This window comes from Sinocyclocheilus grahami, unplaced genomic scaffold, assembly GCF_001515645.1.
Source record: "Sinocyclocheilus grahami isolate Dianchi unplaced genomic scaffold, SAMN03320097.WGS_v1.1 scaffold131.1, whole genome shotgun sequence".
Lineage (NCBI taxonomy): Eukaryota > Metazoa > Chordata > Actinopteri > Cypriniformes > Cyprinidae > Sinocyclocheilus > Sinocyclocheilus grahami.
This window is the reverse complement of record NW_015505310.1, coordinates 1,581,184-1,605,654: the sequence shown is the minus strand read 5'-3', so window position 1 is coordinate 1,605,654 and position 24,471 is coordinate 1,581,184. Positions and strand designations below refer to the sequence as shown.

At 36.4% G+C, this 24,471-nt stretch overlaps 2 protein-coding genes across 6 annotated transcripts in view; both read left to right on the top strand.

Moving 5' to 3' along the window:
• The first annotated feature begins 5,622 nt into the window (after window positions 1-5,622).
• On the top strand, window positions 5,623-18,517 carry LOC107590674 (tumor protein 63-like). Its single transcript, XM_016279575.1, has 4 exons — window positions 5,623-5,839; window positions 15,052-15,189; window positions 15,591-15,724; window positions 18,348-18,517. The coding sequence occupies exons 1-4, from the start codon at window positions 5,787-5,789 to the stop codon at window positions 18,515-18,517; spliced, it is 495 nt and encodes a 164-aa protein (XP_016135061.1). The 5' UTR covers window positions 5,623-5,786.
• Window positions 18,518-22,147: 3,630 nt separating this feature from the next.
• Window positions 22,148-24,471, top strand: part of LOC107590651 (tumor protein 63-like) — a 27,414-nt gene continuing 25,090 nt past the window's right edge. For 4 of the 5 annotated variants that reach the window (XM_016279536.1, XM_016279533.1, XM_016279535.1 and 1 more), the window contains exon 1: window positions 22,149-22,338. In XM_016279536.1, the coding sequence (XP_016135022.1) occupies window positions 22,297-22,338 (42 nt within the window). In that variant the 5' untranslated portion in view covers window positions 22,149-22,296. Of the gene's footprint in view, window positions 22,339-24,471 lie in introns of all 5 variants that reach the window. The other variant, XM_016279537.1, reaches the window with a different exon arrangement.

Sequence of the window (24,471 nt, the reverse complement as noted above, 5' to 3'; positions counted from 1 at the left end):
GGGATGGAGTGACTAACATTCAATGTCTGCATTTTAAGAGCAATTAACACTGCAGTGATGTAAGGGTTTCATGTGTCATCTACAATATCACCTGAACTCACCCAGAGATCATATTAGTAATGTTATTTTGTTGTATGTTATATTGCTTGGAGAACAGGGGTGGTAATCACTACAGAGCTTAGTCCAAGTCTGAACAATTTGTCCAAAAATAAATGTTTATGGTTAAATGCTGTATGCACTACACAAAGTCCTCATGATCTTTTCATAGCCAGAAGCTCAATAAGTGTTTGTCTGGTTTTGGACACTTAAATCACAAAAATGTAAAAATTTCATTGCATTTAACATAAAAAATAAAACAAGTGGCTTCTGTAAACATCTGCTGCTGAAGTTTTTCTCAGTACAAATATTACTTTTCTTAGCCACTTTTTAAATTACTTTAACCAACTGGTCTGAAGGTGATTTTTAGTGGTGTGACGTTTTCGGCCTCTGCCACCTCAATATATGAGTGCATGAACATATGAACATAATCTTTAGAGCTGCTCTGAGAGTCATTTCGTGAGCAATTTACCATTTCTTTTGAGAAAAAAAAACTATCTTCATATCATATACAAACAGAAACTTAGTCTTCACAGCAACCTGTCAAAATAAACGTTTGGTTTAACTTGAAGAAACTGGGACAGAAATATAATGTAATGATAGTATTTCTACTAATAATAAAATTATTATTAAACCATTATTTTTAAAGGAATATTTACCAGAAAAAATATTTAACAGAATTTACCTCAAGACAGTATTTCTGAAAAATAAAATAAAATGATAATAATAAATTAGTTGTTTTTTTTATCAATTAGAGATGCTTTTGATTGTTAAAATTGAATGAAACCATTCAAATTGAATCTAGACATTTAAATTGTGTAATAAGTTGTGTAAGTTTCATGATTTCAATTAAATATGCCTAGACATGCTTTTTAATTAATGTTTATGAAAACAGAGTCTAGAAAAATTTAAACAGGAAAAAAACAGAATATTAAAACAGAAAATTAAAACGAAAAAAAAAACAGAAACCAGTACAATTAAAACCCCTATATATGTTAGTATAAAATAAATATAATAACCATATTAGAATAAAATAAACATTATATTATAAAAATGCTTTATCCATGCCCACTGGAATCTTGTCAGTAGGTCACGCATGTGCTAATAACTCTCAAGTAAACTAAACCTCTAACATAACCTGCTCTGGAGTTTATGTTCTATGGATACTTAGGCTGCTTTCACACCTGTAGATCGATTGCTTTGTTCAGAAACAGGGATTAAAATTATTACAATGTTGCTTTTTATTCTTGGTGCGGTTCGCTTTCACATGGCAAAGTTTCTAAACGGACCAAATTTGTTAATACAAGTCACGCGCGAGTAAACTGTTCTCTCAAAAGTCAAAGTTCCATGGTTTATTTTCCGGGATTCCACTTAGCTGTCACGTATGTCATCCGTCAGGATGGAACGATAACAGCTTCGCGGGCTTATTGTTGTTTTTTTTTGTAGCGGTCATTATAATAATTTATCTTTTTGAGCAGGAGTCCAGGATTGATTGGGAAAACATTTTTAAAATGCACATACTAGGAAGAGGAGCAATAACACGGCATTATAAAATAAAAAAAGTGCGCTTTGATTTTTGAATGGCAAAGACGTGCTCACCCACAGACATTCACAGGTTCATTTTGAGGTATTAGCAAAACAAAAAAGCTAATGCTTTTCACGGAACTTACATAATTACCCATCATAAATTGTGATATAGCCTGGTTCGTTGGTCCATTAGATCGGATTGCTTTCTCACTACAACCGAACTGCTCCAGGATTCGTTTTCAATTGAGCCGAGACCACCTCGTTCAGGCGATCTCGGACTGATTGTTTTGGCGCGGATCCGAGCGCGATTGCCGTGTTCACATATGCCCAAACGAACAGAGTTAAGGGGGGAAACACGCCAGGTTCCGAAACAACGGGCCAGGTGTGAAAGCACCCTTACATACCATGAACGTTACCTCCATTTTTGGAACTGGTTTATACTCTTACTTACCCTTAAACTTACCTGGATATGTCACATAACCTGCTTTCTGGAATACCCCTGCAGACTTCAGTTCCAACCCTGCTCCAACACACCTGCCTGTAATTATCAAGTAACTCTGAACACCTTGATTAGCTGGTTCAGGTGTGTTTGATTAGGCTTGAAATCTGATTTGGGCTGAAATCTGCAGTATGGTAGGGTGACCGTACGTGCCATTTTCCCAGGACGCGTCCTGGCCAGGATTTCTATATTGCCTAAAATATCTAGGTTTTGGCTTTGTTTGCGTGTGCAGACCGATCAGTGTATGACATCAAAATACCTCGAGAGCATTTTGAAAGCATAAGGAACTGTCTGTATGGTATTTTGATATCATAAACCGATCGGTCTGCACACGCAAACAAAGCCAAAACCTAGATATTTTAGGCAATATAGAAATCCTGGCCAGGATCTTGGTCCATTCCTCACTTGAAAAACTGTCAGATGACTGATGATCTTTGGTTTTCATATTGCCACTGCTTTCTTCACATTCCACCAAATATTTTTAATGATATTTAAAACTGAAGACTGAACAGGCCCCTCTAGAATATTCTACAAACCAAGCTTCAGTAGATTTAGATGAATAGTTTGGGATGATTGCCCTGCTGGAAAGTCCGGTGATCATCAGTTTCAGTTCATGCTCCAAAGGCATCACAATCTTGGCCTGCTACTTCAAAGAATCCATTATGTCCTTCTTGCAGTCAAGATTTCCACTTCCTGTAACAGCAAAGCACCCTCATAATAAGACTGGTCTACCTCCATGATTGACCACAGATATGGTGTTCTGCTCATAAGTCTTGGCTTATTTTACACCAGACATAGGCCTACTGCTGATCCATGGGTTCAAAAAGTTCCAGTCCGTTCACATGACTCTCCAAAAACTATACACCATCTCAATATAAAATAAGACATTCTCAATCCTAAACACACAAGAAGAAGAAAAATCTTATTTTGTAACTTCACACACACCATCAAAACTAAATTATACAGTAAGAATCCCACTAATTGGAGGAGCATTCACATTACACATTGAACATCATGTCAAGACTGTGTTGCAAACATGACATTTCACAACAAAACTGGAAAAAATGTTTTTAAAACCCAAAAGCAAATGTGCATTATGCAATGTGTGTGTGTGTGTCTGTGCAGACAGAAATTGTAACAAATACTGTCTTGAGAAAAACTATTTTGTTAAATGTTTGCAGTGAGATTTCAATAATATTGTATTTTTCTATAGTTTAATTAGCAATTTAGCAAACTTAATTCAGGGTGTATCCAGTTGATAAATGATGTATAGAACACAGCTATGAAAGAGTGCTCTGGGGTTTGTGTGTCTATGTAACAATTGTTGTGGGTTTGGGAAAATGACGTGATTGTGCAACTCCTTAAGAAAATATTTAGAATGCAACTGTAAACTGCTGACACTGGCAGAATATTTCAAAAATCTTTGATCTTTACCTAAATCTAATTTGTTGACATATGTTATTATCTTGGTAAACTGCATACAACAATGCCTGTATTTGATTGACACAGCTGGTCTTTCATGGGAGTCCCTGTCCACCTTTCAGTCAGTATATAGTCTATATATTACACTGATTCAAGTTTCACAACCTTATGTAGCCTACACAAAACTTACTTCATTCTGAAACAGACAAGTACTTGATGTTCAGTCAGTGATTCAGATGTGGATTCAGTTACTGCTCTGACAGATTCAATAAGTTCATCCAGTGAAGGATTCATCATTCTGATTTAGACAAGTAGCTTTTCAAATGATTAATTAAAAGAACTAGCTTGTTTCTGAATCGGACAACACTTGCCATGTCACTCATACAGTATGTTTGTATTTTGCTGTATTTTTATCTAATCAGATTGCAAGCTTACATTCACAACCCGTGTGCAAAGATTCTGCCTCCTAAAAGAGGTGCAGGAATCACTTCTCTTAAGTTATTTAATATTCATCCAGGTCACAGCAGAAGACTATAATAACTAGGATTGTATCCATTGATAATTAAGTTAAAAGTATTTTCACTTCGGCTGGGGATATGTGGGAATCTGTCACCCCCAATAAACTAAAGCCAAGTACAGCAGAGCAAAACATGTCATTTAAGTTGGATTCTGTTCAGGAATGGCAAAATGAGGACCCACAATTTGCAGATGTTTGTAAAGTTATCTGCCTGGGTGTGTGCAGTGTGTGCTTAACTGTGTGTTGGGTGTGTGTAGGGGGGTTGGTCTAAAATAACTTGCTGCTTTGGCATGCGTAAAGGACATGAGATTGAGAGACTGCTGGCTAATTAGTTTCAAAAGGGATATTACTGTCAATATGACGTTAAAATTTCAGTCTTTATAATAGGAATTTTAATCACATAGGTTATTGGATAATACTACAAACCTGTATCAGCTCTGGTTCATTTTTGGTATGGGACTCCCAGTTTTCACAATCCAGTCGATTCCTAATAGACAATCAAGTCTTGTCCTTCTTTTTCCACTTTTGTTAGTAAACTGGGCTGCGAATGAGAATTCATGTACACGTGCATGTAAACGTCCATGTCTTGAACTCAGTAGTGTCCCCATTATAAAGTGTCCCTTTATGGTGCATAATGGGTGGTTGTATAGGACAGACGAAGGATGAGGCTCTCTTTAAAGGTACAAAAGTCCAGCACACCAGATCGTGTTCCCTGGATACCCAGCATCTATTTATTATCCTTCTCCCCTCTGTGACCTCCCCTTTATTTTAAACCTCTGATTCATCTGCAATTCAACCCCTAAAAACCGCAAAACACCTCTAAATTTACAGCCTCTGGACGATACCATGAGCAGGTGTAAATGAAGTGAGATTTTTCAATAATTTCTGTGCAATGTATTGATACCTTTATTTTTGGAATCCCATCATACAGTATGTTGTGTCTAGAGAACACTAAAGGATACAATAGCAGTTTAATTTAATTCGCCCTATAGAACTGGTTGCTAGCAAGAAACAAGTTGACATCATGAGGAGAACATCTATTTGTTGGTTTTATAACAGCAGGAATCTGCCAATTAAGATTAGTCTATCTTGTCACAGGCGTTTGCTCTGCATGTTAGCGGATGAAGGGAAGCAAGGCGATAAACTTTTAACACAGTGTTTCAGCCTTATTGACAGGTCAGGAAACCATCGTGGTCACTGAGGGCTATTTGATGGGACATCTTTTTCACCTGGTTGGATTAAAATAGAACTTAGCGACTGGTGTGATGCAATCACCATGCATAGCTGAAAGCTCCTGGGATTCTGGATAGAAATGGCAGCCAGCGAATGGACGGCAGAATGTGCTTTTCAGGTTAGTGCTTAGACAGACATCACTGGGGACATGGACTTGAAATGGAATGGGTGGGGGTTGTTGCTAATATCTATATCCTTGCAACTGAAGGGGTATGATACCATGTCCAGTTGTTGTCAGGGATTGGTCAGCATGTTGGCATTGACGCCGCCCCTTTGCTTGTGTGCTGTAGAAAGATTAAACCAAAATTAAAACATCCTCCACACTTGATTCACTCCTGTGCACTTGACCTTCTAGCACTTTAATCTGCCTCACGGTTTCTTTTTTTGTTTATGTTTTTCATTTATTTGTAACTCCAGATCTGCTGTAATACATGTGCTTGGGCCACTTGCCGATAACCTTGACGACCTCAGTAAAGACCCCAGTCTGGCAGTATGACCTCTCCTTATGCAGCAGTTCAGTTCTGCCCAGAGCGAGCCTTTCAACGGTAAGATGGGAGTTACAGTTTGTTGGCCAGTTCTGAAGAGCCATTTGTAAGGTCACTAGGTTTATCTTGACCACTTACTTGGGCATGCACACATGGTGCATGTGGTTTTATTTAGTTGCTTCATTTGTAATTAGATATGAGCACATATTGCAAAGCAATGACTGCCTGTTTCTATGGTCCAGAACAGTGTGTTTGTTCTTATTCTCCTCATTAAAGAGTTACTGTCTTGACTGAGAAGTGCTGGAGGTGCTAACAGTTGTGTCTGGTTCTCCAGCTGCTGCCTGGCTATGATATTTATAGGTGTGGTGTTCTTATGGCGACAAAGAAAGTATTTTGTGCAGTTTAAGGTGAACTGTCTGGATACTCGATCCTCAGCCTGCTTGTTTGTTAGCTCTTCATGCACTTGCTACTGGACATTTGTTTTTGTGGATCTGAACAGAGTTCAAATCTAAATAAAGCTATATTAATATAGCTAGGGCTTCAGTTTTCATGCTTGTATCGTTAATGATGTTCTAATGTAGTATTCCATTTCAATTGGCACCTCTTTAAAAAGGCAATTGAAATAGCAGTTTCATACACTACATGCATTTTTAAATACCAGCTTTCCTTAGCAGCTCTGAATATTTAATCTATCAACTAATAAATTATGGTAAAATAGGTTATATAAAATGAATAGCACCATTTTTTTCTAATGAGATACTTGTGGCCTTTATGCAATTTGGTATGTTGACAGTAGTCACAGGGTAAGATAGGGAAAAACTAATGCTTGTTCATGTCTGGTTATTTTCAGGTCTGTAAAATTCTCAAAAATATATTGTTTAATTGCACTTAAATGTAAAAATATTGCTAATCTAATGCATGTAAATTTCAGTTGAAAAAAAATGGTGCTAGTTATCAATTTCTGTGTAGGCATGTAATATAAAGTCTACTTTAAAAATATATATATATTCCATTATCTTTTCAACTCTAAAGGTTGTTCAAGAAGAGGTTCCAAAGAAACCTGCCCTTACACAGTATTTGATTGATTTTTAGCTAAATTAAAATTGACAATTCATTAAACATAAAAAAAATTGCAAATATAAAATTCCTTTTTATATGAAAGTTGGAAAGCAAAAATGGATTTAATAAATTTTGTAAATGTGTCAAATTTAAAACATGTGATGGCTTAATTATTAGCTGAATTAGCTGAAAATTTGCCCTAACAATTGATTTTGATTAATATACACTTGTTTTTTTACCCTTTCCTGAATGCTAGTGTGGTTTTACGCAATGTTCATTTGTTTACCCAACAGCTGAGGCAAAAATTACTATGTTGGAATTTTACTGAAGAATAAAATTCACAAAAAAAACTATTCTAATATAAAGTTTTAAACCAACAAAACACAAAACCAGAGAAAACATTTGTAATTTATGTAAAACCTTACCGTTACCATAATATATCCCTTTTTGACATCAAGCAGCCTCACTTACCTCTAGGTTGTTAGGTCTTAGCCTATGAGCACATGTGGGTATACCTGCAGAGACTGTTGTTTTTGTGACTGATCCAGCTGCTATCAGTAGGTCTAACCACAAAACAGACGTGTAAAGAGTAAAAATAACATCAACAGAGGTTCTCAAAATAAGATGAACATGCGTTTCCTTTGGTCAAATGCTCAAAAAGTTAGACCCTCTTGGAAAGATAAATAATCAAATGGGTGAAAATGCTGTGTAGATTTTGTGAATGAGTAATATTTCATTACCAAGCAGTTAAATCATATTGCCACACACCTGTTTACTCTGATGTGCTTGTACTACATCTGTTCTGTTAGGAAAAAGCATACTTCACATATTTACCTCATTAATAATGCTATTTGAACAAAGCTGATTGTGTATTTCTTACAACCAACAGTGAACATTTATTATATTTTAAAAATTGAATAAAATCTAATATAAAAAATTGAATAAATTACTATTCCTTATTGGCATGCAGACACATTTTTTAAATACTAAATAAACAAATGCAGAGTGAAACAAGTCCATATGAAATTGTATAACTTTGGGACAGTTCAGTCCTTTGCCACATTTAACAGAAATTGGGGCCGTTCACAGTGAAAGCACGTGTCTAAATGGAGGAGAAATCATGGGGGCTACCAATCTTTTGTCTGAGCCACCATGTCCATCATGCAGCCCCGGGTTTGAAGGATGAGGGCAGGGTCGGCAGATCCCTTTGAACGTTCCCTGGCCTCTGATTAATGAAGATAGTGGAGAAGCCCCTCTCACTTGTCTCCCCAGATTGCAGGGCTCTGTTTGTTTTGATTGCATTTTCATCGCTGGATGTGCCCAACCTGTCAGGAGACAATGGGCAGCCCTGTTAAGCTGTGACTTTTGACCCCGTCCTGTCTGCGAGGGGCCTGGTCTGTGTTTAAGTGGACGCAGTACAGCCTCTCCCTCAGGCAGAATGCATAAATCCCCCAGTAACCAGACACCCGCCCACAGCTTCCAAAGAAGCTACCACTAGAGATGAAGCCCACCCTACACATATCCACAATGAAAAACTACTGCTGACTATTGTCTCCAAGAAATTTTTGCCATTTTTAGAGGAATCGAAAAACGAAGCTTCTCTTCCTTTTTTTAATTACCCACTATGAGGAAAAGAAGCAGGATTTCTTGGCTAAATTAGGGGATGCGATGACTGATTTGAGATAATGACAGATGTGGCGGCAACAGTATTAAAGCAGAATTCAGAGGAAATCTGAGCATGTTTAGGCTTCGACGGAGAATGACAGTGTTCCTTTGCTGCATGACTCTAGAATTACTCATTCTCAGGTTGCACTCTGTGTTTTATCAGGCTTTATGAGTGCTAATATGTTTGATCCAATTAATAAGTGAACATAAATTATTTAGATGTTTAATTGAAATGGTCATTCCCACTTTAGCTGATGATGGATCAGAAATCTGCCCATCAACTTCACCTGTCATATCTGTGGGTGTAAATCAAAGCTGAATATTTTCACGCATGGATGCTGCACCTTTTGTGGGACCATGATGTCATTCTTGGCTGAAAATCTCTGTCAACCATATTGTATTTCTATTTGCTGTCTAGCATCCGCTCGTCCTTCGTTTTCTGACCTTTTGCCAGACTTGCATCCTCACTCGACTCTAATTGGATAAGTCCCCTGGCACAGGTTTGATGATGATGATGATGATGATGATGTCATGACACCAGGGCTGTCAACCCAACTCTCGGTTCTCAGCCAGGGATCTGAAACATGTCCTGTTGCAATGTGTGACCTGAGACAACAGTCACTCGGCACCTGCTGGAGACCTATATAGTCCTCATGCTCTCACCAACCTGTAATGTTGACAATATTAAATGCAATAACATATCAATGAGAGCTGAACCTTGTGTAAGTTATTAGCCACTAAATTCTCTGACGGAAGAGAAGTAGTATCTTGTTTTGTGGTTTTGTTGAGTGTGATAGCAAAAGCTAAATCTAAGCGTATTGACAATTGTAGAACCATTTAGCATTCTCAGAGAACTATAAATGAAACAGTCTTCCATGATATGTGATGTAGATGACATACCCCTGTGACATAAACACTTTGCTTAAGTTGCTTCCACTGGTTTATTGATCGTTGCTTCTTACTGAGTTGTTTATAGGGCTTTTTAAAATTAAAATGTTGCTTTATGTAATTAAAATGGTATTGTTTCCATAATCCCAATTAGAATTAAAGGGATAGTTCAACCCAAAACTCATCCTCAGGCCATACAAGATGTAGATTACTTTTTCTTCTTGAGGAGAGCAGTAAAGATTTTTAAAGGTGTCGTATGATGTTGCTAAAAAGAACATTATTTTGTGTATTTGGTGTAATGAAATGTGTTTATGCGGTTTAAGGTTAAAAAAACATTATTTTCCACATACTATTATAATGACTTATACTGTCTTTTTATGCGTTGCGTTGCGTCACGCCGCGTGAACATAAAACCATGTCTGCATTTGTGATTGGAGAAATGACAAACAAGCGCTACTCTACACTGCTCAAAACTCACGTTTGAATCATCAGTGGCAAATCCTTTAAATGAAAACTTACATACAGTCTTTGAGTCAGACCAGCCGGCATTGTAGTCTACTCTACCAGGATCAAGAAACAGTCCTCCATAAAATGTGCTGCACACATCTGAATTTTTGGGTTGAACTGTTCTGGAACAGTGTTGTAAATACAACTTAACCACTGATTTCTAGTCGTGTCCTCTTTTGGAAGGTCAAACAAAGTATTTTCGCTTTCACAACAAAACACACAGTGTCACACACGGCGGCCTTGAGAACGGCTTGCGGCAACCACATGTGACGACCCCGGGCTGGACTCAACAAACAAAGTAGTTTCGCTTTCACAATGAAACACACAGCGTCTTCACGACATGGCGGCTGCGGCAACAACAATACTACAGCGAGAATCAAAGTTATGCCTTCTTTCTTTGCGTGCACATTTGGGCGGCTTTATGCAAATCTTCCCACATCGTGACGTAGATATGTGGGGGCGTGTTAGAACGAGCCGTTTTAGGTAGGCGTGGTTGACTCTTAACTTTTATAAAGAATATCTCTTTTGATTTGAGACTTTAGTCTTTGCAACTTTACAGATCTTCTTTATGCACCAAGAGCTTGTAACACTCCAAAGAGAAAGGAAAAATTTAAATCGCATCATATGACCCCTTCAACTAAAACCGTGGTCCTTGGACTGGATTCATAAAATGTCAGCGGCTGCCTGTTTTTTGAGATTGAAAAGAAAAGAAAAGAAAAGAAAAGCATATCAAGGAACACAAAATTAATACCTGTGGCTCCTGACATTATATTGAGGTCTTATAGTGAAACATTCGATCTGTGCAAGAAACTGAACGTTTACATTATTGTACAACATTATTGAACTATCCCTTTAATCTTTAAAAACACTAATAATATGATAACACTGTTAAATATAATCTTTACATAATTTCAAAAATGAATATAATTTTTTATGGTGTTCCTTAATGTTGTGATGCTTAAATCCAATTTATTTATTTATTTATGAATTTTTGAATTTATTTATTTTCACATTTATTTGTTTTCCTTTTTTTTTCAAATTTAGTATTTTATTTGTTTTCAAATTTAGTAATTTATTTTAAAATTTAGTCATTTATTAATTTTCAAAATTTAAGTTTGACAGTATAGAATTTTAATATTGTCTTAGTATTATCAGAATCAGTGCATTCTTAGAGGGATTATATTTGTTTTAGCATAAAAAAATTCTAAAGTAAACCAACCAATACTAAAAATATTATCTACACTGATGGAGTGATGCTGCTTGTTTGTGATAGCATAATTGATTTCTGCATGAAATAATGAATAGGAAGATTGCTTTTTCTTAACAGTAGAATATACATCTCTTTTTTTATTTTCAGATGCATCGCCTTATGTTGCTTATAACTTTGTAACATCTATAAAAAATCTTGCAAAAAAAATGGCAAAATCTAAAAAAAGTTGCAAAATCGTCTCAATGTTATACCCAGTTCTGTTTATCTGTTCAAGATCCCACCCATTTTATAAAAATGACATCCAATAAATAAGTACCCATTGTTCTCCATAGCGCCATTCTATTTGATTGCACTTGTAATGGGTGACTAATTCATTAATACAACTGTATGAATAGCTGTCAGTAAATTAGGTCCCTGCTTTTATTTTGTATTTGCTAACTCCCTTAAAAGCCCCTCTGACTGTTCATGTTCACAGTGTAAAATGCAGTGGGGTTTAGATTTGTATCTTACAATGGGAGGTAGGAATGCTGAGGTATGGACCTGTGGACACACCGTGACAATTGACGCATTGGACTTGGCATTTGTGCGTCTTCCAGTGTGCCAAATGACAATATCTATGAGGCTTAAAGTAAACATTAGAGTTGAAAAAGCTTTTATCCCCAGTGACAGGCCTGGCAGCACACCGTTGTCCCAGTAATTCAACTCTAGCATTCACTTTGTGCCACACCTCTTCAGCTGAACAAAGACAAAAAGAGTATATACCCTTCTTTTCTTCTGAAGAGCTGTTTGGGGAGCCCATGGAAAGAAAATGGAAAAGAGGAATTTTTCATGGTATTGAAGCTGAATTCCAAATGCTTTTTTGCCCCTCCCATTTTCCTCCTTTAGGAAATGGGCGTAGATTTAATTGGTTTTATTACATTGTAAAAAGTGAACGTGCATTTCGTCCCTTAAAGGGATAGTTCACCCAAAAATGGAAATTCTGTTCAGAAATTAGATTCATATCATTCCAAACCTGCATGCATTTCTGTCTTCTTCACAAAATAGGTTTAGTTAAAACCCATTGCTCCCAACTGATTCCCTATATATATGTATATATTGTACGTAAAAAAGTACGACTGCATTCATTAGGAGAAAGAGATAGTTCAAACAAAAATGAAATGTCTGTTAATTGCTCAACCTTATGTCCATCCAAACCTGTGTGAGTCTCTTTCTTCTGCTGAACACAAAAGTTATTTTGAAGAATGTTGGTAACCAAACCGTTGACGGTAGCCATTGACTTCCATAGTATTTTTTCACCATACATTTACATTTGTTATCTACGTTCTTCAAAATAATTTATTTTGTGCTGAACAGAGGAAAGGGATTCTTACAGGATTGAAAAGACGTGAGGCTGATTAAACGATGACAGAATTTTAATTTTTAGGTGAACCACCCCTTTAACTAACTGTAAACTTTTTTAACTCATCAAATTAATGTAAAAAAATATTAAAGGGATAGTTCATCCGAAAATGAAAATTCTGTCATAATTTACTTAAAGGCACAAAATGTAATTTTCACCGCTAGAGAGCGGGTATTAAAAATAAACAAAGAGGCAAAGGCGTGGTTTGATGACACCGTGACTGAGTGTGGAATCATGGGAGTTGTGGTCTTCATCCAAACACGCCGATGCAATCGGATGGGACTCGGGCAGAAATCATGTTCATGGATGAGCTAATGATTTATTAACGTAGTAGAATGAAGCAGGGTGAGGCTGAAAGCTGTCGAAGCGAAACGAGGCCGCTGAATGAGCGTGACACACGGCTCGAAAGCAGCGGAGCTTTTATTATGTCACAGTCGACCGCTTCCGCTCCTTCCGGTCATGCGTACGTGGGGAAAAAATAGTTTAAAAATGTTTTATCATACTAGATATATTTGAATTATCTAGTTATTATGCTACTCTGTGCGGTTGTCACCGGTCTATTAAAATGCACAACATATTAAAGCGTCTTCGGTGTTTCCATGTTTTCTACAAAACAAAACCGGAAATCGAGGGCTTAAGACGTCATTGGCAGGCGACACAATGACACTATGGACACGGTCCGTGTCACTAGTTAAAATTGCTTATTTCTCTGGATTTAAACATTTTTCGAAACATTTGGGATACTGTAAGTACATAAGTCAGCAAAATATATAACACTGTTCTTGTGGTTTTTGGATATTTTAATTAAAAAATATGACATATTGTGCCTTTAACCTATAGTTGTTCCAAGTTGACTTTTTTTTTTATCGCTGTACTATGGAAGTCAATGGGGATCAGCAACTGGTTTCCCATATTCTTCATGTCTTATGTTCAATAGAAGAAAAAAAACAACAACTTGAGGGTGAGTAAATGACAGCATAATTTACATTTTTGGGTGAACTTTCCCTTTAAATTCTATAAACTGAAGTTTATCTTCAAAGGCTGGCATGGAAGTGTCATTTTACAGTGATATCAAAGACTAGTGTTGCTTTGTGTATCTGTCTAGGATACAGTAATCTGACATCCTTCGACCTTAAAGCATTCAGCATTTATTAGGCATGCCTACATAGCTTAGTATATTAATATCTCCCCACCTCACAGAATGTAGGGGAATTCCAGCCCCACACCCGAGTGCCAACGTTAGATTATGGGTTGACTCCCCAACTCCCAGACGCTCACACACACATACATACATTTACTACCTTCAACCCCCATCCACAGCCAAGCCCAGTTCAGCCACACACATTCCGAATGCTGCATAGCGGTGGTGTTGCTATCATATAGACAGCGAGGGGGAATTCCGCTCTGCTTGGTCGTCAGCGTGTGCTGCTCCTCAGCAGGAACAATGAGACGCTGGGCTCTGGCTTGGTGTCATATTTCAGATGGAGAGGGTCATCGTGATTTCACTGACAGTCTTATTCTCTCTACTGCTCCTAAATGTCATGTTAACACTGGTTATTGGTGTTGCATTAGACAGGCACAAAGTATGGCCTTTGTGGGGGAGAGGCTATTAAGAATGGGTTGTGTTTTTACATTCCGAATGGGTGCAGTGCCTTCTTTCCACCGTTAACGCGGTAATGAATACTGTATCAGTTTACTAAATGAGATTTGAGTTCAAGTCGTTTGTTACTGTAATTAGCAGTATTGCAACTCACATCACTGTTTTTGTTTCTCATTATTAGGATAAGGGTTTTCGTAACTCCTACACCACTGGTGTGAAAGATATGGATGATTTTTCAAATTGTGCAGCTTGTGATTTATTTTTATTTTTTCTGGTCTTAAAGGAGCTGTAAATATCTAGTGACAAAATTATACAGGTAGACTTAGGGTTAGACTCAGAGCCAGTAAGCATACTAAAATTTACTAAAATAACTAAACCTATTTTATTTCAGCTAGTTGCCAAGCATTTCTAATTTTTATTTAGTGTAACTTGATTTGCAAAAATAACTAAACTTGAAATGAAAATGAATAGATAGTTTTGACAATATTTATTTTAAATAACAAAAACTATTAACTATTATAACACAATTTACTAAAATTAAAAATAAAATGTATAATATAAAACTGAATTTGAAATATTACTAAAAACTATAATAGTATCTCAGTGACCCTAAAATAACACAGTAACTACCTAAAACTACCATCTAAAATTAATGAAAACCTGGCAACACCCTTAGAAACCATTCAGAAAACCATAGCAACTATATTTTAACAACCTGGAAACCACCCACAACACCCTCCAAAACCCTGGAAGTAACTTTTGCATGCACACCCATATTTTCTTTAGATCATTTAAAATGTTTCCAATACAATACCTGCAATTTTGGAAATTTATCAAAATACTGTTCATTTTCTTTTCATCACCTGAGAAACATTTTACATAGAATTTGTGCCCTGATACACTTGGCAGAATTATTGATTTAAATTTTCTTTCCATCTCTTTAGATTGAGGGAACCAGCAGCAGCCTGTCTCTCATGGGCTGAAGGTTCTTTCCTGGCTTCCATGTCACAAGGCCAGGGCTCTCAGGGTACAGATATCCTCGGACAAGACGTCATCAACCAGCTGCTGGAGATGCTGGACCAGTGAGTTATGAAGTACCTTACAAATTCACTCATATTTGAATAAATATTTAAAGAAGAGCAATAAACTGTAAAAAAAACCAAAAAAAACACTTGTAAATTATTGAAGTGTGTCTTATTCGAAAATACAACTTCAGTCTTTCTACTTTCATGTTCAATTCAATGTATTACTTGCTGTTACTTTGTAATTGTGATATTTACTATCAGCTTAAGAATAAAAATTGTTTAAACACCATTTATTAGTGTATAAGCAGTAACCCACTTATTGGATGACATTTTAGTTAACAAAGTTTTAATTAATACATTTTACTTTATCTTCTTAATAAGAGTAAAAATATGCAAGTGTAAATAATTAAATAACAAAACAAAACTGTTTTCAATCAATTTACTGGTTTCTGTTCTAGGTCTGCGCTACATTCAATGCAGCCTATCGAGCTCAACTTTTCTGAGGGCTCTGCAGTTGGATCAGCATCCAATACCATACAGATTAGTATGGACTGCATAACGATGCGTGGGCCTGAGGAGCCCCTAACAGTGAGTACTTCATTTCACTAAACGCATCCCAAAAAGCTTTTCACACATTTTCACATTTAAAAACTGCACCAAAGTGCAATAACAATTTCGGATATCCTCCTGAGAACCAGAAATAAAAAGCTTTGTGAATTTAGTATTTTTTCATGTCATTACATTGTTTAGAGCAGGGCTGTCCAAACTGGGTCCTGGAAGGCCGGTGTCCTGCAGAGTTTAGCTCCAACTTGCCTCAACACACCTGACTGGAAGTTTCTATGCCTAGTAAGAGCTTGATTAGCTGGTTCAGGTGTGTTTAATTAGAGTTGGAGCTAAACTCTGCAGGACACTGGCCCTCCAGGACCAAGTTTGGACAGCCCTGGTTTAGAGCATAAGAAAAAACTGGTAAAATGACATTTTTGAAAAATGGTATTATATTCATATGTTATGCTATGTCCTCTGTAGAGGACACCAGGACTCAGTTTTTCTAAAAATAAAATGACAAGAATAGACATGAAAAGGCTAAAACAATGTTTTTTTTTTTCTTTTTTTTTAATCCAATCAATTTTTAGGTTTCAGGATTTTTTTATACCTAACTTTGTTTAAGGATGGTTCTCAGCTATGTTATAAAATATATAACAAAATGATTTGACAAACCATTTTGCTTTATGCAATATATGTTTACAAATTCCATAAACTGGTTTTCCCATTAAGCACAATGTTATCTATACACTGTATCTACTTTGCGTATTAAAGTGCTGTTGGGACCGCATGTTGAAAAAAGAAGTGTAATAATGGGAGTATAGTAATTGACCAGATTTTCATAATAATATCTAATATTTCATAAGAATATTGATATATAATTTGTTTTCCTATTCAATTCTTTTGTCTCCCAAAATGTATAATAAACATGCTTTTAGTCCTGGTGTCCTCTACAGTGGACGTGTATGAAAATATGTCCTGTTTCATAACAGGAAGTCATATTTTGATTTGAAACCCCATAACATTTTCCTGAGATGTTGATTTATGACAAACAATTTGAAAATTAATCCGATTTAAATTATAATTACAAAATATTATATTTTGCTGTATTTCCATAAGGATGTACAATTTTATCACTAAATTAATGTCAGCCATTTTTAAAAACCAAGGCGAGGGAGTGGTGATGGTGAAACATCCAATCATTTAGTATCTCTGGAAAGCCGTGAATGTGCTCTGTACAGGACATCCAGACTTAAAACTGTGCATTTGAGTTCTCAGAGAAATTCACTAAAATATAATGTCCACTACAGAGGCAAAAACTCCATAGCTGGGTCTCAGGAGGATATTGCAGTGTCATTAAGATCTGAGGAATTACTGTGGTGACCTTTTTTTGACGCATTTCGAGATGGCAGATTATGCAAAATGCAAGTTCTGACCTACTTGAATGAATAAATCCTCTTTAAATATTAATTTTAGTCAGGTTTCATTTTGTCAAAAGGAGCCAAATCAGATTGTTGATAAGTGGTTCTTGACTCAAATTATCTCCTCCTATGTAATGTAATAGTGATGCCAGTGTATACATATAAATGTACACATATAAATAGCCCTCTAGACTGTTTTATACATTTACCATTACTGTAACTTCACATAGCATAAAACTACAAAGAGTTTAGATATTTTAAAATGAACAAAATTTTCTTAAAACTTAGCTTGTTTTCCTACTACTTGAAGTGCTCAATTGTTGAATTCTGTCAAAATCCCCCGCAAAGTTGAAAGCAAATGTACATGGGGATTTTTCTAAAACCTCCTACTAAATGGTCTCAGATGGGCTGTTTTTTGATGGTAGCAGTAGATAATTAGATTTTCAATACAGTAATAACCGTTTGAAACTCTGTAACATTTTTGTCCGATTGTTTTAGTGCCTTTTTATTTAAGTTTATCTAATTTGCTTTTAAACATTGAACAGCAGTCAGACATTTTTCAATGTGTACGAAATTCGTAAGTAGAGTACAACAATTATTTTATCACTTATGAAACTTGGTTTTGTTTAGTGTGATCACTCAAGTGAATAATTTCAGTAGTGGGGAATTTAGTGGTAAGCCCCAGCAAAAACAGTTGTGGGGGTGTTACTGTGTATTGGGGGTGTTTATGGGTTTTCCCTTGTCATTCTGGATAGTTTTGGTGGCAACAAAGTCAAAAGGTATGTCCAGGTCCGGATGAACACGCTAAATATAAAGTCCTGATGACAATAGCCTTGCTTTCCTACAATGGAGCGTCTTGTTTGAAAGGCTTTGGATGTAGCATTGTGTCATGCAAGAAAAAATATTTTTTTGGGAGAGCATAAAAATCTAAGGGACTGAAGTGGATCAATGAATTATGAAGATGGAGATTTACAACAATACTACACATCAGACAGTTTCTTCTTTGGTGTAAGTTAGCATGTTCCCCTTCTATACTCTGGACAAGATTTGTTTCTAGTTCAAACTAATTCCAGAATTAGTTCTTGTGATCTGTAACACTGTTTAACAACTGTTAATTCATAAATTTGATGTAGGTCGTGCAAAATCTGTGTATCCCTTGGGCAGATTCTATTAACACGTATAGTTCTAACATTGTGTTTATACATAACAGAAGAGCAATGGAAAGTTTGACATTAAATGTATGACCTGTAGCTGACGCTGAGGCCTTGTCGGTTTTCTCTGGGCGCGCAGGAGAATTAGGTGGTTGTGGCGCCCCTCCCAGCAGAGGAATGCAGTTGTCCGGTAGTAAAGATGGGGGGAAAAAGGGAGAGACTGAGCAACGCTTTGCTTCTCTGGCCCTGAGGGATTATCTTTTCTCTTGATGTGGTGATTAATACCCCCCATACAACACCACACACCCCCATCTTCCTCGCAGTAAAGATCGGGCGTGGTGCGCTAACACTGGCACGCTAACACTCCGTCCCTTGCCAGCTAGCATTCGTGTTGATCAAAAACCTAGAAAAACTGTGGCAACCTGCCAATCGTTTGCTGCAAAGATGCTCATTAAATTTGAGGAACAAACTTTTAGACAGCGGTGGGCATAGTTGCCATCCCATTAAAGGAATAGTTCACCTAAAAGTAAAAAAAAATATTTTTACTCACCCTCATGTCATTCCAAACATGTATGACCTTCTTTCTTCTTTAAGAATTTTGAAGAATGTTGGGGTCCAAGCACTATTGGACTTATTAAATGTACAAAAAAAATTTTGTAGACAGAATTTTCCTTTTTGCTAAACTGTCTCCTAATAACCAGCTTATGAGTGTTCGGTGAACTCCTTCACCAAAAGAAAAGGGGTTGCCGCCTTCATTAATTATTGGATGATGTGCACTGTTTGGCACCCTCAGGGTCCTCTGTGTTTGTATTGTGCAGGGGTGTTGTGTTTTAATCTGAAATTGCTCTTTCTTGGGTAGGTGTGCTTTCTCTATAGCTGCAGGGCAGCAATTTAGAGCAGCACCTGCCGCTGTGACTGACTTAGGCTTGTGTCCTATTCTGTCTGTGTGAGATCGGGAATGGGGGAGGAGAAACAGAGGTGTGGAGTCAGGTAGAATGGAGGAATGTGACATAGGAAAGCTTGTGTCCTGACATCAAACATTCTGTTTTATGAATGGCCATGCCTCCCTAAAGCAAAATCTTTTTAGGGGCTTACTACTTCTGACTCTAGTCTGTGGTATAATTTGTGATTGTTAGGTGGGTCAGGTTTAGGGGTCCAGCCCTTTGTGCACCGTGACTATTGTCACCTGAGGCTGTCCCTTAATTCTGTCACCTCTGACCCCCAAGGGACACATAAATACAATCTTGACCAGGAGTAGCCTTACAAGGCAGTGCAATAAACACTTTAAAAACATTTTACATATTAACATCTGTTAATAAAACATGCAGACAGTACAAACAATCTTAGATTATAGGAATAATGAAAGTGCAGACAAATATTCTAGAATTTCAAAAAACGTTTTTTAAGTCACCAAGTTTGATCAGAAATAGAGTATAAACAGTAATGATATCTGTGGGGGAAAATGTAATATATTTAAATAACATTTATTTCATACTAAGTATAGTTCAAATCTGTTAACATATTTATAGACACATTGCTTGAGACTTACTGATATAAAAATGATTAAACTTTATTCGGAGTGCTACTTGTGCACAATGCACATTTCTTAATTTTAAGCCTAAAATGTGTTTTAATGTCACTACTGATGAGGACTGTATGATCTTTGAATAATATCGGTCTTTAAATGCAAGATATTGAAAGTGTGCCCAAAGTATACTTCAGTTTCTCTTTATTTGGACTTCTGCACTACTTCTGCACAATTAAAGTCCATTAAGTACAAAATTAGTTGTTCCAATTTAGCAAAATTTAAGTATACCAGGTTAGTGATCCTTTAAAAATCATTCTGTTATGCCTTTTTTTTTTGGCGCTTAAGAAACATCCATTAGCATTGTTGAAAAACAATGTGCAACATTTTTTGAATAAAGTTCAAAAGATCAAATTTATTTGGAATAGGCATTTTGTAACATTGTAAAATGTTATAAATATTTTGTAAATTGTGTGCTGTCACTTTTTGTTAAATGTAATGCACACTTGCTGAATAAAAGTATTTTTAAAAATCATACTGACTTAAAACTTTTAAACGGTGTATGTCTATGTAACATGGATTCTTACAGATTGATGGAGCTCTACAGCTTTGCTTCCAGGATATTTAATACTGTAGTTAGCAGGTTTTATTATTTTCCATGATAAACTTTCTATAATTAATAGCAAATGTAATAGACACTGCATAATGAATTGCGTATTGTAAGTAACGATGGAATATTTAGCTCTGGTCTTTTTTAATTATTTCAGACTTTTGCAAGAGTTCCGCTGCAGTCAGCTAAATTAATCACAACACCTTGGTTGAGTTGACAGCAGAAGCCCACAGTGATTTCAGTGCTACTGCAGTGAGGGCCTTAACCCCTATTGTTGTTTGCATTCAGTGTTTTTCTAAAGTAATTAGAAGTTTGTTTAGCTAAGTCTAATTACCCCCCATCAAAAGTGCTCTGAATAACAGCTTCCCCCAGGAGGGTGTGAGCTACTGTTTTGAAGTATTTTGAAGCATTTTCTAGGTGTTGGTGGTAATAGTTTAATGTGTTTTATGCTTGTTTAGTGCCATATACTGTAAAAGTGACTCATAGTGCGTTAATGTTGCAGTCTGCAAAGTTCAAAGATGACTAAGTGGCATGAGACTACAGTACATGGGGATGAGACTGCCAGCCTTAGGAATAGATAAATGAACAGACCAAATTTAGCACATTTGGTTGGTAGAAGTATGAGTCCCTTTACAAGTTTGTTGGTTTGTAAAGATGGTTTTGAATCAATTGATGAGGTATCTGATCATTTACAGGGCAAATATAATAAATGAGATGTATTGCATAGAGTAACAGTTTAACAAATTTCATGACTGGTCACCTTGCATTTATCTAGTGCATAAAATCACGGTAGCAACTTGAGCTGAAAAGGTATTTAATGGGATTTCTTCTCTATCACCTGATGAATCTAACATAAAGACATTTAAATATTCACAAAGAAGTGGGTTGGTTCACCCCTATCTGAAACAACATTAGTGTATTCAAAACAAATCTACACCAGTCATCTCTGATAGATACAAGCTGTCAACAGTAGTCTATTGTTTCTCTTGAGACTGTCATAGGGCCATGCTAGAGGCTCTTTGGTTGCTGGAGAGGGCTCATTCTTATGCAAACAGGGGCTATGGATGCTACTACTAGAGAGAATTTAGTGCTGTAAGGTCATTGTAGAACTATAAAGAGGATTCCCTCAAAAAGCAAGAGAGAATTGTGTGTCTGGAGGCTCCATGTTTCAGTGCAAGTCATTTACTGTGTCTCACAATTCTATCCATCATATTTTCCCCCGTTATAGTTTGTCATGTCATCAAATACTAAAATGATTAAAGGTTTCAATTTATTTAGTTAAAAAATAAATCTAATTTATAGGTCATTTATCTGATTTAAATTTTAAGTGTGCTTCATTATTGAATTAAAATAAGTCAATTAAATGCCTGACCTGATATAAGTCCTTTTGACTAATGTTTTAAGGTGTTTCATTATCATCACACTTGCACAGATTTTAATTAGACACATTTAATTCACATTTTACTTGTTTTAAATGTGAAACATTTAAGTAAAATAAAATCATTTCATACATTAAAAAATACTTATTTGTCTAGATAATATGTAAAAAAAAAAAAATGCAATCATGAAAAACAATAGCAATTAAATAGTTGCTTTGGAAAACATCTAGGTCTAGTGCTTCGCAACTCCTTAGGGTTAAATCTTAAAGGAAGCGCCAGAAGACGGGCAACACCTTCCCAAAAGTAGGGTGTGGTATTGGACTCAGGTATTGGACAGGTAATTTCTCAGGACCTCCCTCTTCGTCCCTGGTATATATGGCAATCCCATTGAATTCCTATAGAGACTTTAAGCCTGTCCCGTTCACCTCTGTAGCCCACATCACACTTTTAGGGGATAAAAGAAGAAAAACAAGGGGTAAGAATCCTGGAGCCTGTGGAGCAAACAGCGGCTGCACTGCTCAACCTCAGCGCCAATATGTTGTACCTGGAGACCAATCCTCCCACATCATACAGTGAGGTAAGGCCCTTACGCTACCGCTGCCCATCTGGAGATTGAGTTGGTCCCAGTGCTAAATTCTGGGTTCTCAGGGAACCCTCTGGAGTGACTGGCAAGAGTGGCATCAAAAGTAGGCCTTGTAAAGGCTTTAGCAAATATATTGTGTATCTTATGTTTTTTTCACCTCTTACGGTGTTAACCAAAAACATTTGATGGGATGCTGTTTCTTATGAATATGTTGTGATTTGTGGTCCTAGTACAACACTTTGCATATGATTTTTTTTTAAAACTTAATTATTGGTTTTGATTTATTTGTGCACATGTTCGCCAATTTGTTTATATCAACACTTTAGAAAGTGAAATGTTTGCATTTAATAAGTCATTGGTTTGAACTGTGATAATGAATTTTACAATGATGTGTGGGTGTGAAAAATCGGACGTGCGTCTATACAGATAAAAATCAATGTGTATTGCCTTAATGGTTTGCCTAGCTGCAGTTTTGTCTATGGTGTACGGTGCTCTTAGGTTGAGTCAAGGTATTTGACAAATAATGGATTTGTCTGGGACGGTGAGACTGATAATCTTGTTTGTATAGAACAATGGGCTGTGATTGCTTTGAGAACGTACTAATGGAATCTACTTTTACTTAAGCTTAATATCACTCATTGAATGTTTACCTTTGTTTACAAACTGTTGCAGCAGGGTTTTTTTGTGTATATAAATACATTTTTCGTTATGTGCAAAAGCCTTTCTTTAGCTTAATTTGTGCAATTGCACTTAAGTCATTTCAAGTCATTGCACTGCTGTATCAGAAAAGGGGGGGGAAAACAATTAATAATACTTTAAGCCCATATAATTGTGTGAGGTGTCAAAAGGATCATGATTTCACAGCTAAGCTTGAATTTCATGTCAGGTTGCTAATGTGTTTTCGAAACGTCATGGATGATAGTTATCAAATTTCTGGGTGTTTGTATAGAACAATGGGCTGTGATTGCTTTGAGAACGTACTAATGGAATCTACTTTTACTTAAGCTTAATATCACTCATTGAATGTTTACCTTTGTTTACAAACTGTTGCAGCAGGGTTTTTTTGTATATATAAATACATTTTTCGTTATGTGCAAAAGCCTTTCTTTAGCTTAATTTGTGCAATTGCACTTAAGTCATTTCAAGTCATTGCACTGCTGTATCAGGAAAGGGGGGAAAAAACAATTAATAATACTTTAAGCCCATATAATTGTGTGAGGTGTCAAAAGGATCATGATTTCACAGCTAAGCTTGAATTTCATGTCAGGTTGCTAATGTGTTTTCGAATCGTCATGGATGATAGTTATCAAATTTCTGGGTGTTTTTTTTTTAACTGCAGCAATATGCCAACACTGATACATGGAATGCACATTTATTTATTTCCCCAAAATTATACTGTTTTGATTTATTTTTTGTAATTAATTAAAAGCTGAATAAGTTGTCAAAATTTTCATGAAACAGAACTTTCAGTATAATGTATAATGCAACTTAAGTTTATATCTTGAGCATTCTAAGCCATCTAAGATAGCGGCCGGATCTGTGTTTGTTGTCTAAAAGCACCCCCATTCTTTCCTGACAGTTGGTAGTTCAGACTGTGATTTCAGTGCTGCCATTCTCTTGCACAAAGCTGTTGTCAACACAACACCGTTAGCTCAGAGACAAACCTATTGGTAGAAACATAGTCCGGTCTCCCCCCACCTCCCACCCCTCCTTGTGTTTTTAAAGCTGGCTTAAGGTAACCAATCCACTGCCCACACAGCTTTGATTAATGCTTTTAAACACTCTGTTTCTCACTCTCTTTAATCATGGTAGGGGTTACGGGTCCATAGACACGCATGTTTTGTGTTGTAAGAGGAGACATAGAGGTGCAAGGAATTTGAGAAAAAAAGATGGTACTGTTTATGCAAATGTTTTAAATGATGGTTCAAATAGATCAAATGTGGTAATTTCTTGAATTTGTTGCATCTTAAGTTTTTTTTTTGTTTGTGAGGTGAGGTTTGATTACTTATATTTTTACGTTTAGGTTTGGTTTTGCTCTTTGACAGCAGGTTGTCCCTAAAGATGCGTCCATCTTTCTCTCATCAAAAGGGCTTCAGGTTAAACTCCCGCTCATTTGACTGATAGATT

What these genes read in the sequence shown, in the direction of transcription:
- LOC107590674 (XM_016279575.1), top strand. Translation starts at nt 5,787, where the DNA reads ATGACCTCTCCTTATGCAGCAGTTCAGTTCTGCCCAGAGCGAGCCTTT. An exon ending in CTGCTGGAGATGCTGGACCA is followed by an intron (nt 15,190 to 15,590) that starts GTGAGTTATGAA and finishes TTTCTGTTCTAG; the next exon opens with GTCTGCGCTACATTCAATGC. An exon ending in TGAGGAGCCCCTAACAGTGA is followed by an intron (nt 15,725 to 18,347) that starts GTACTTCATTTC and finishes TATGACCTGTAG; the next exon opens with CTGACGCTGAGGCCTTGTCG.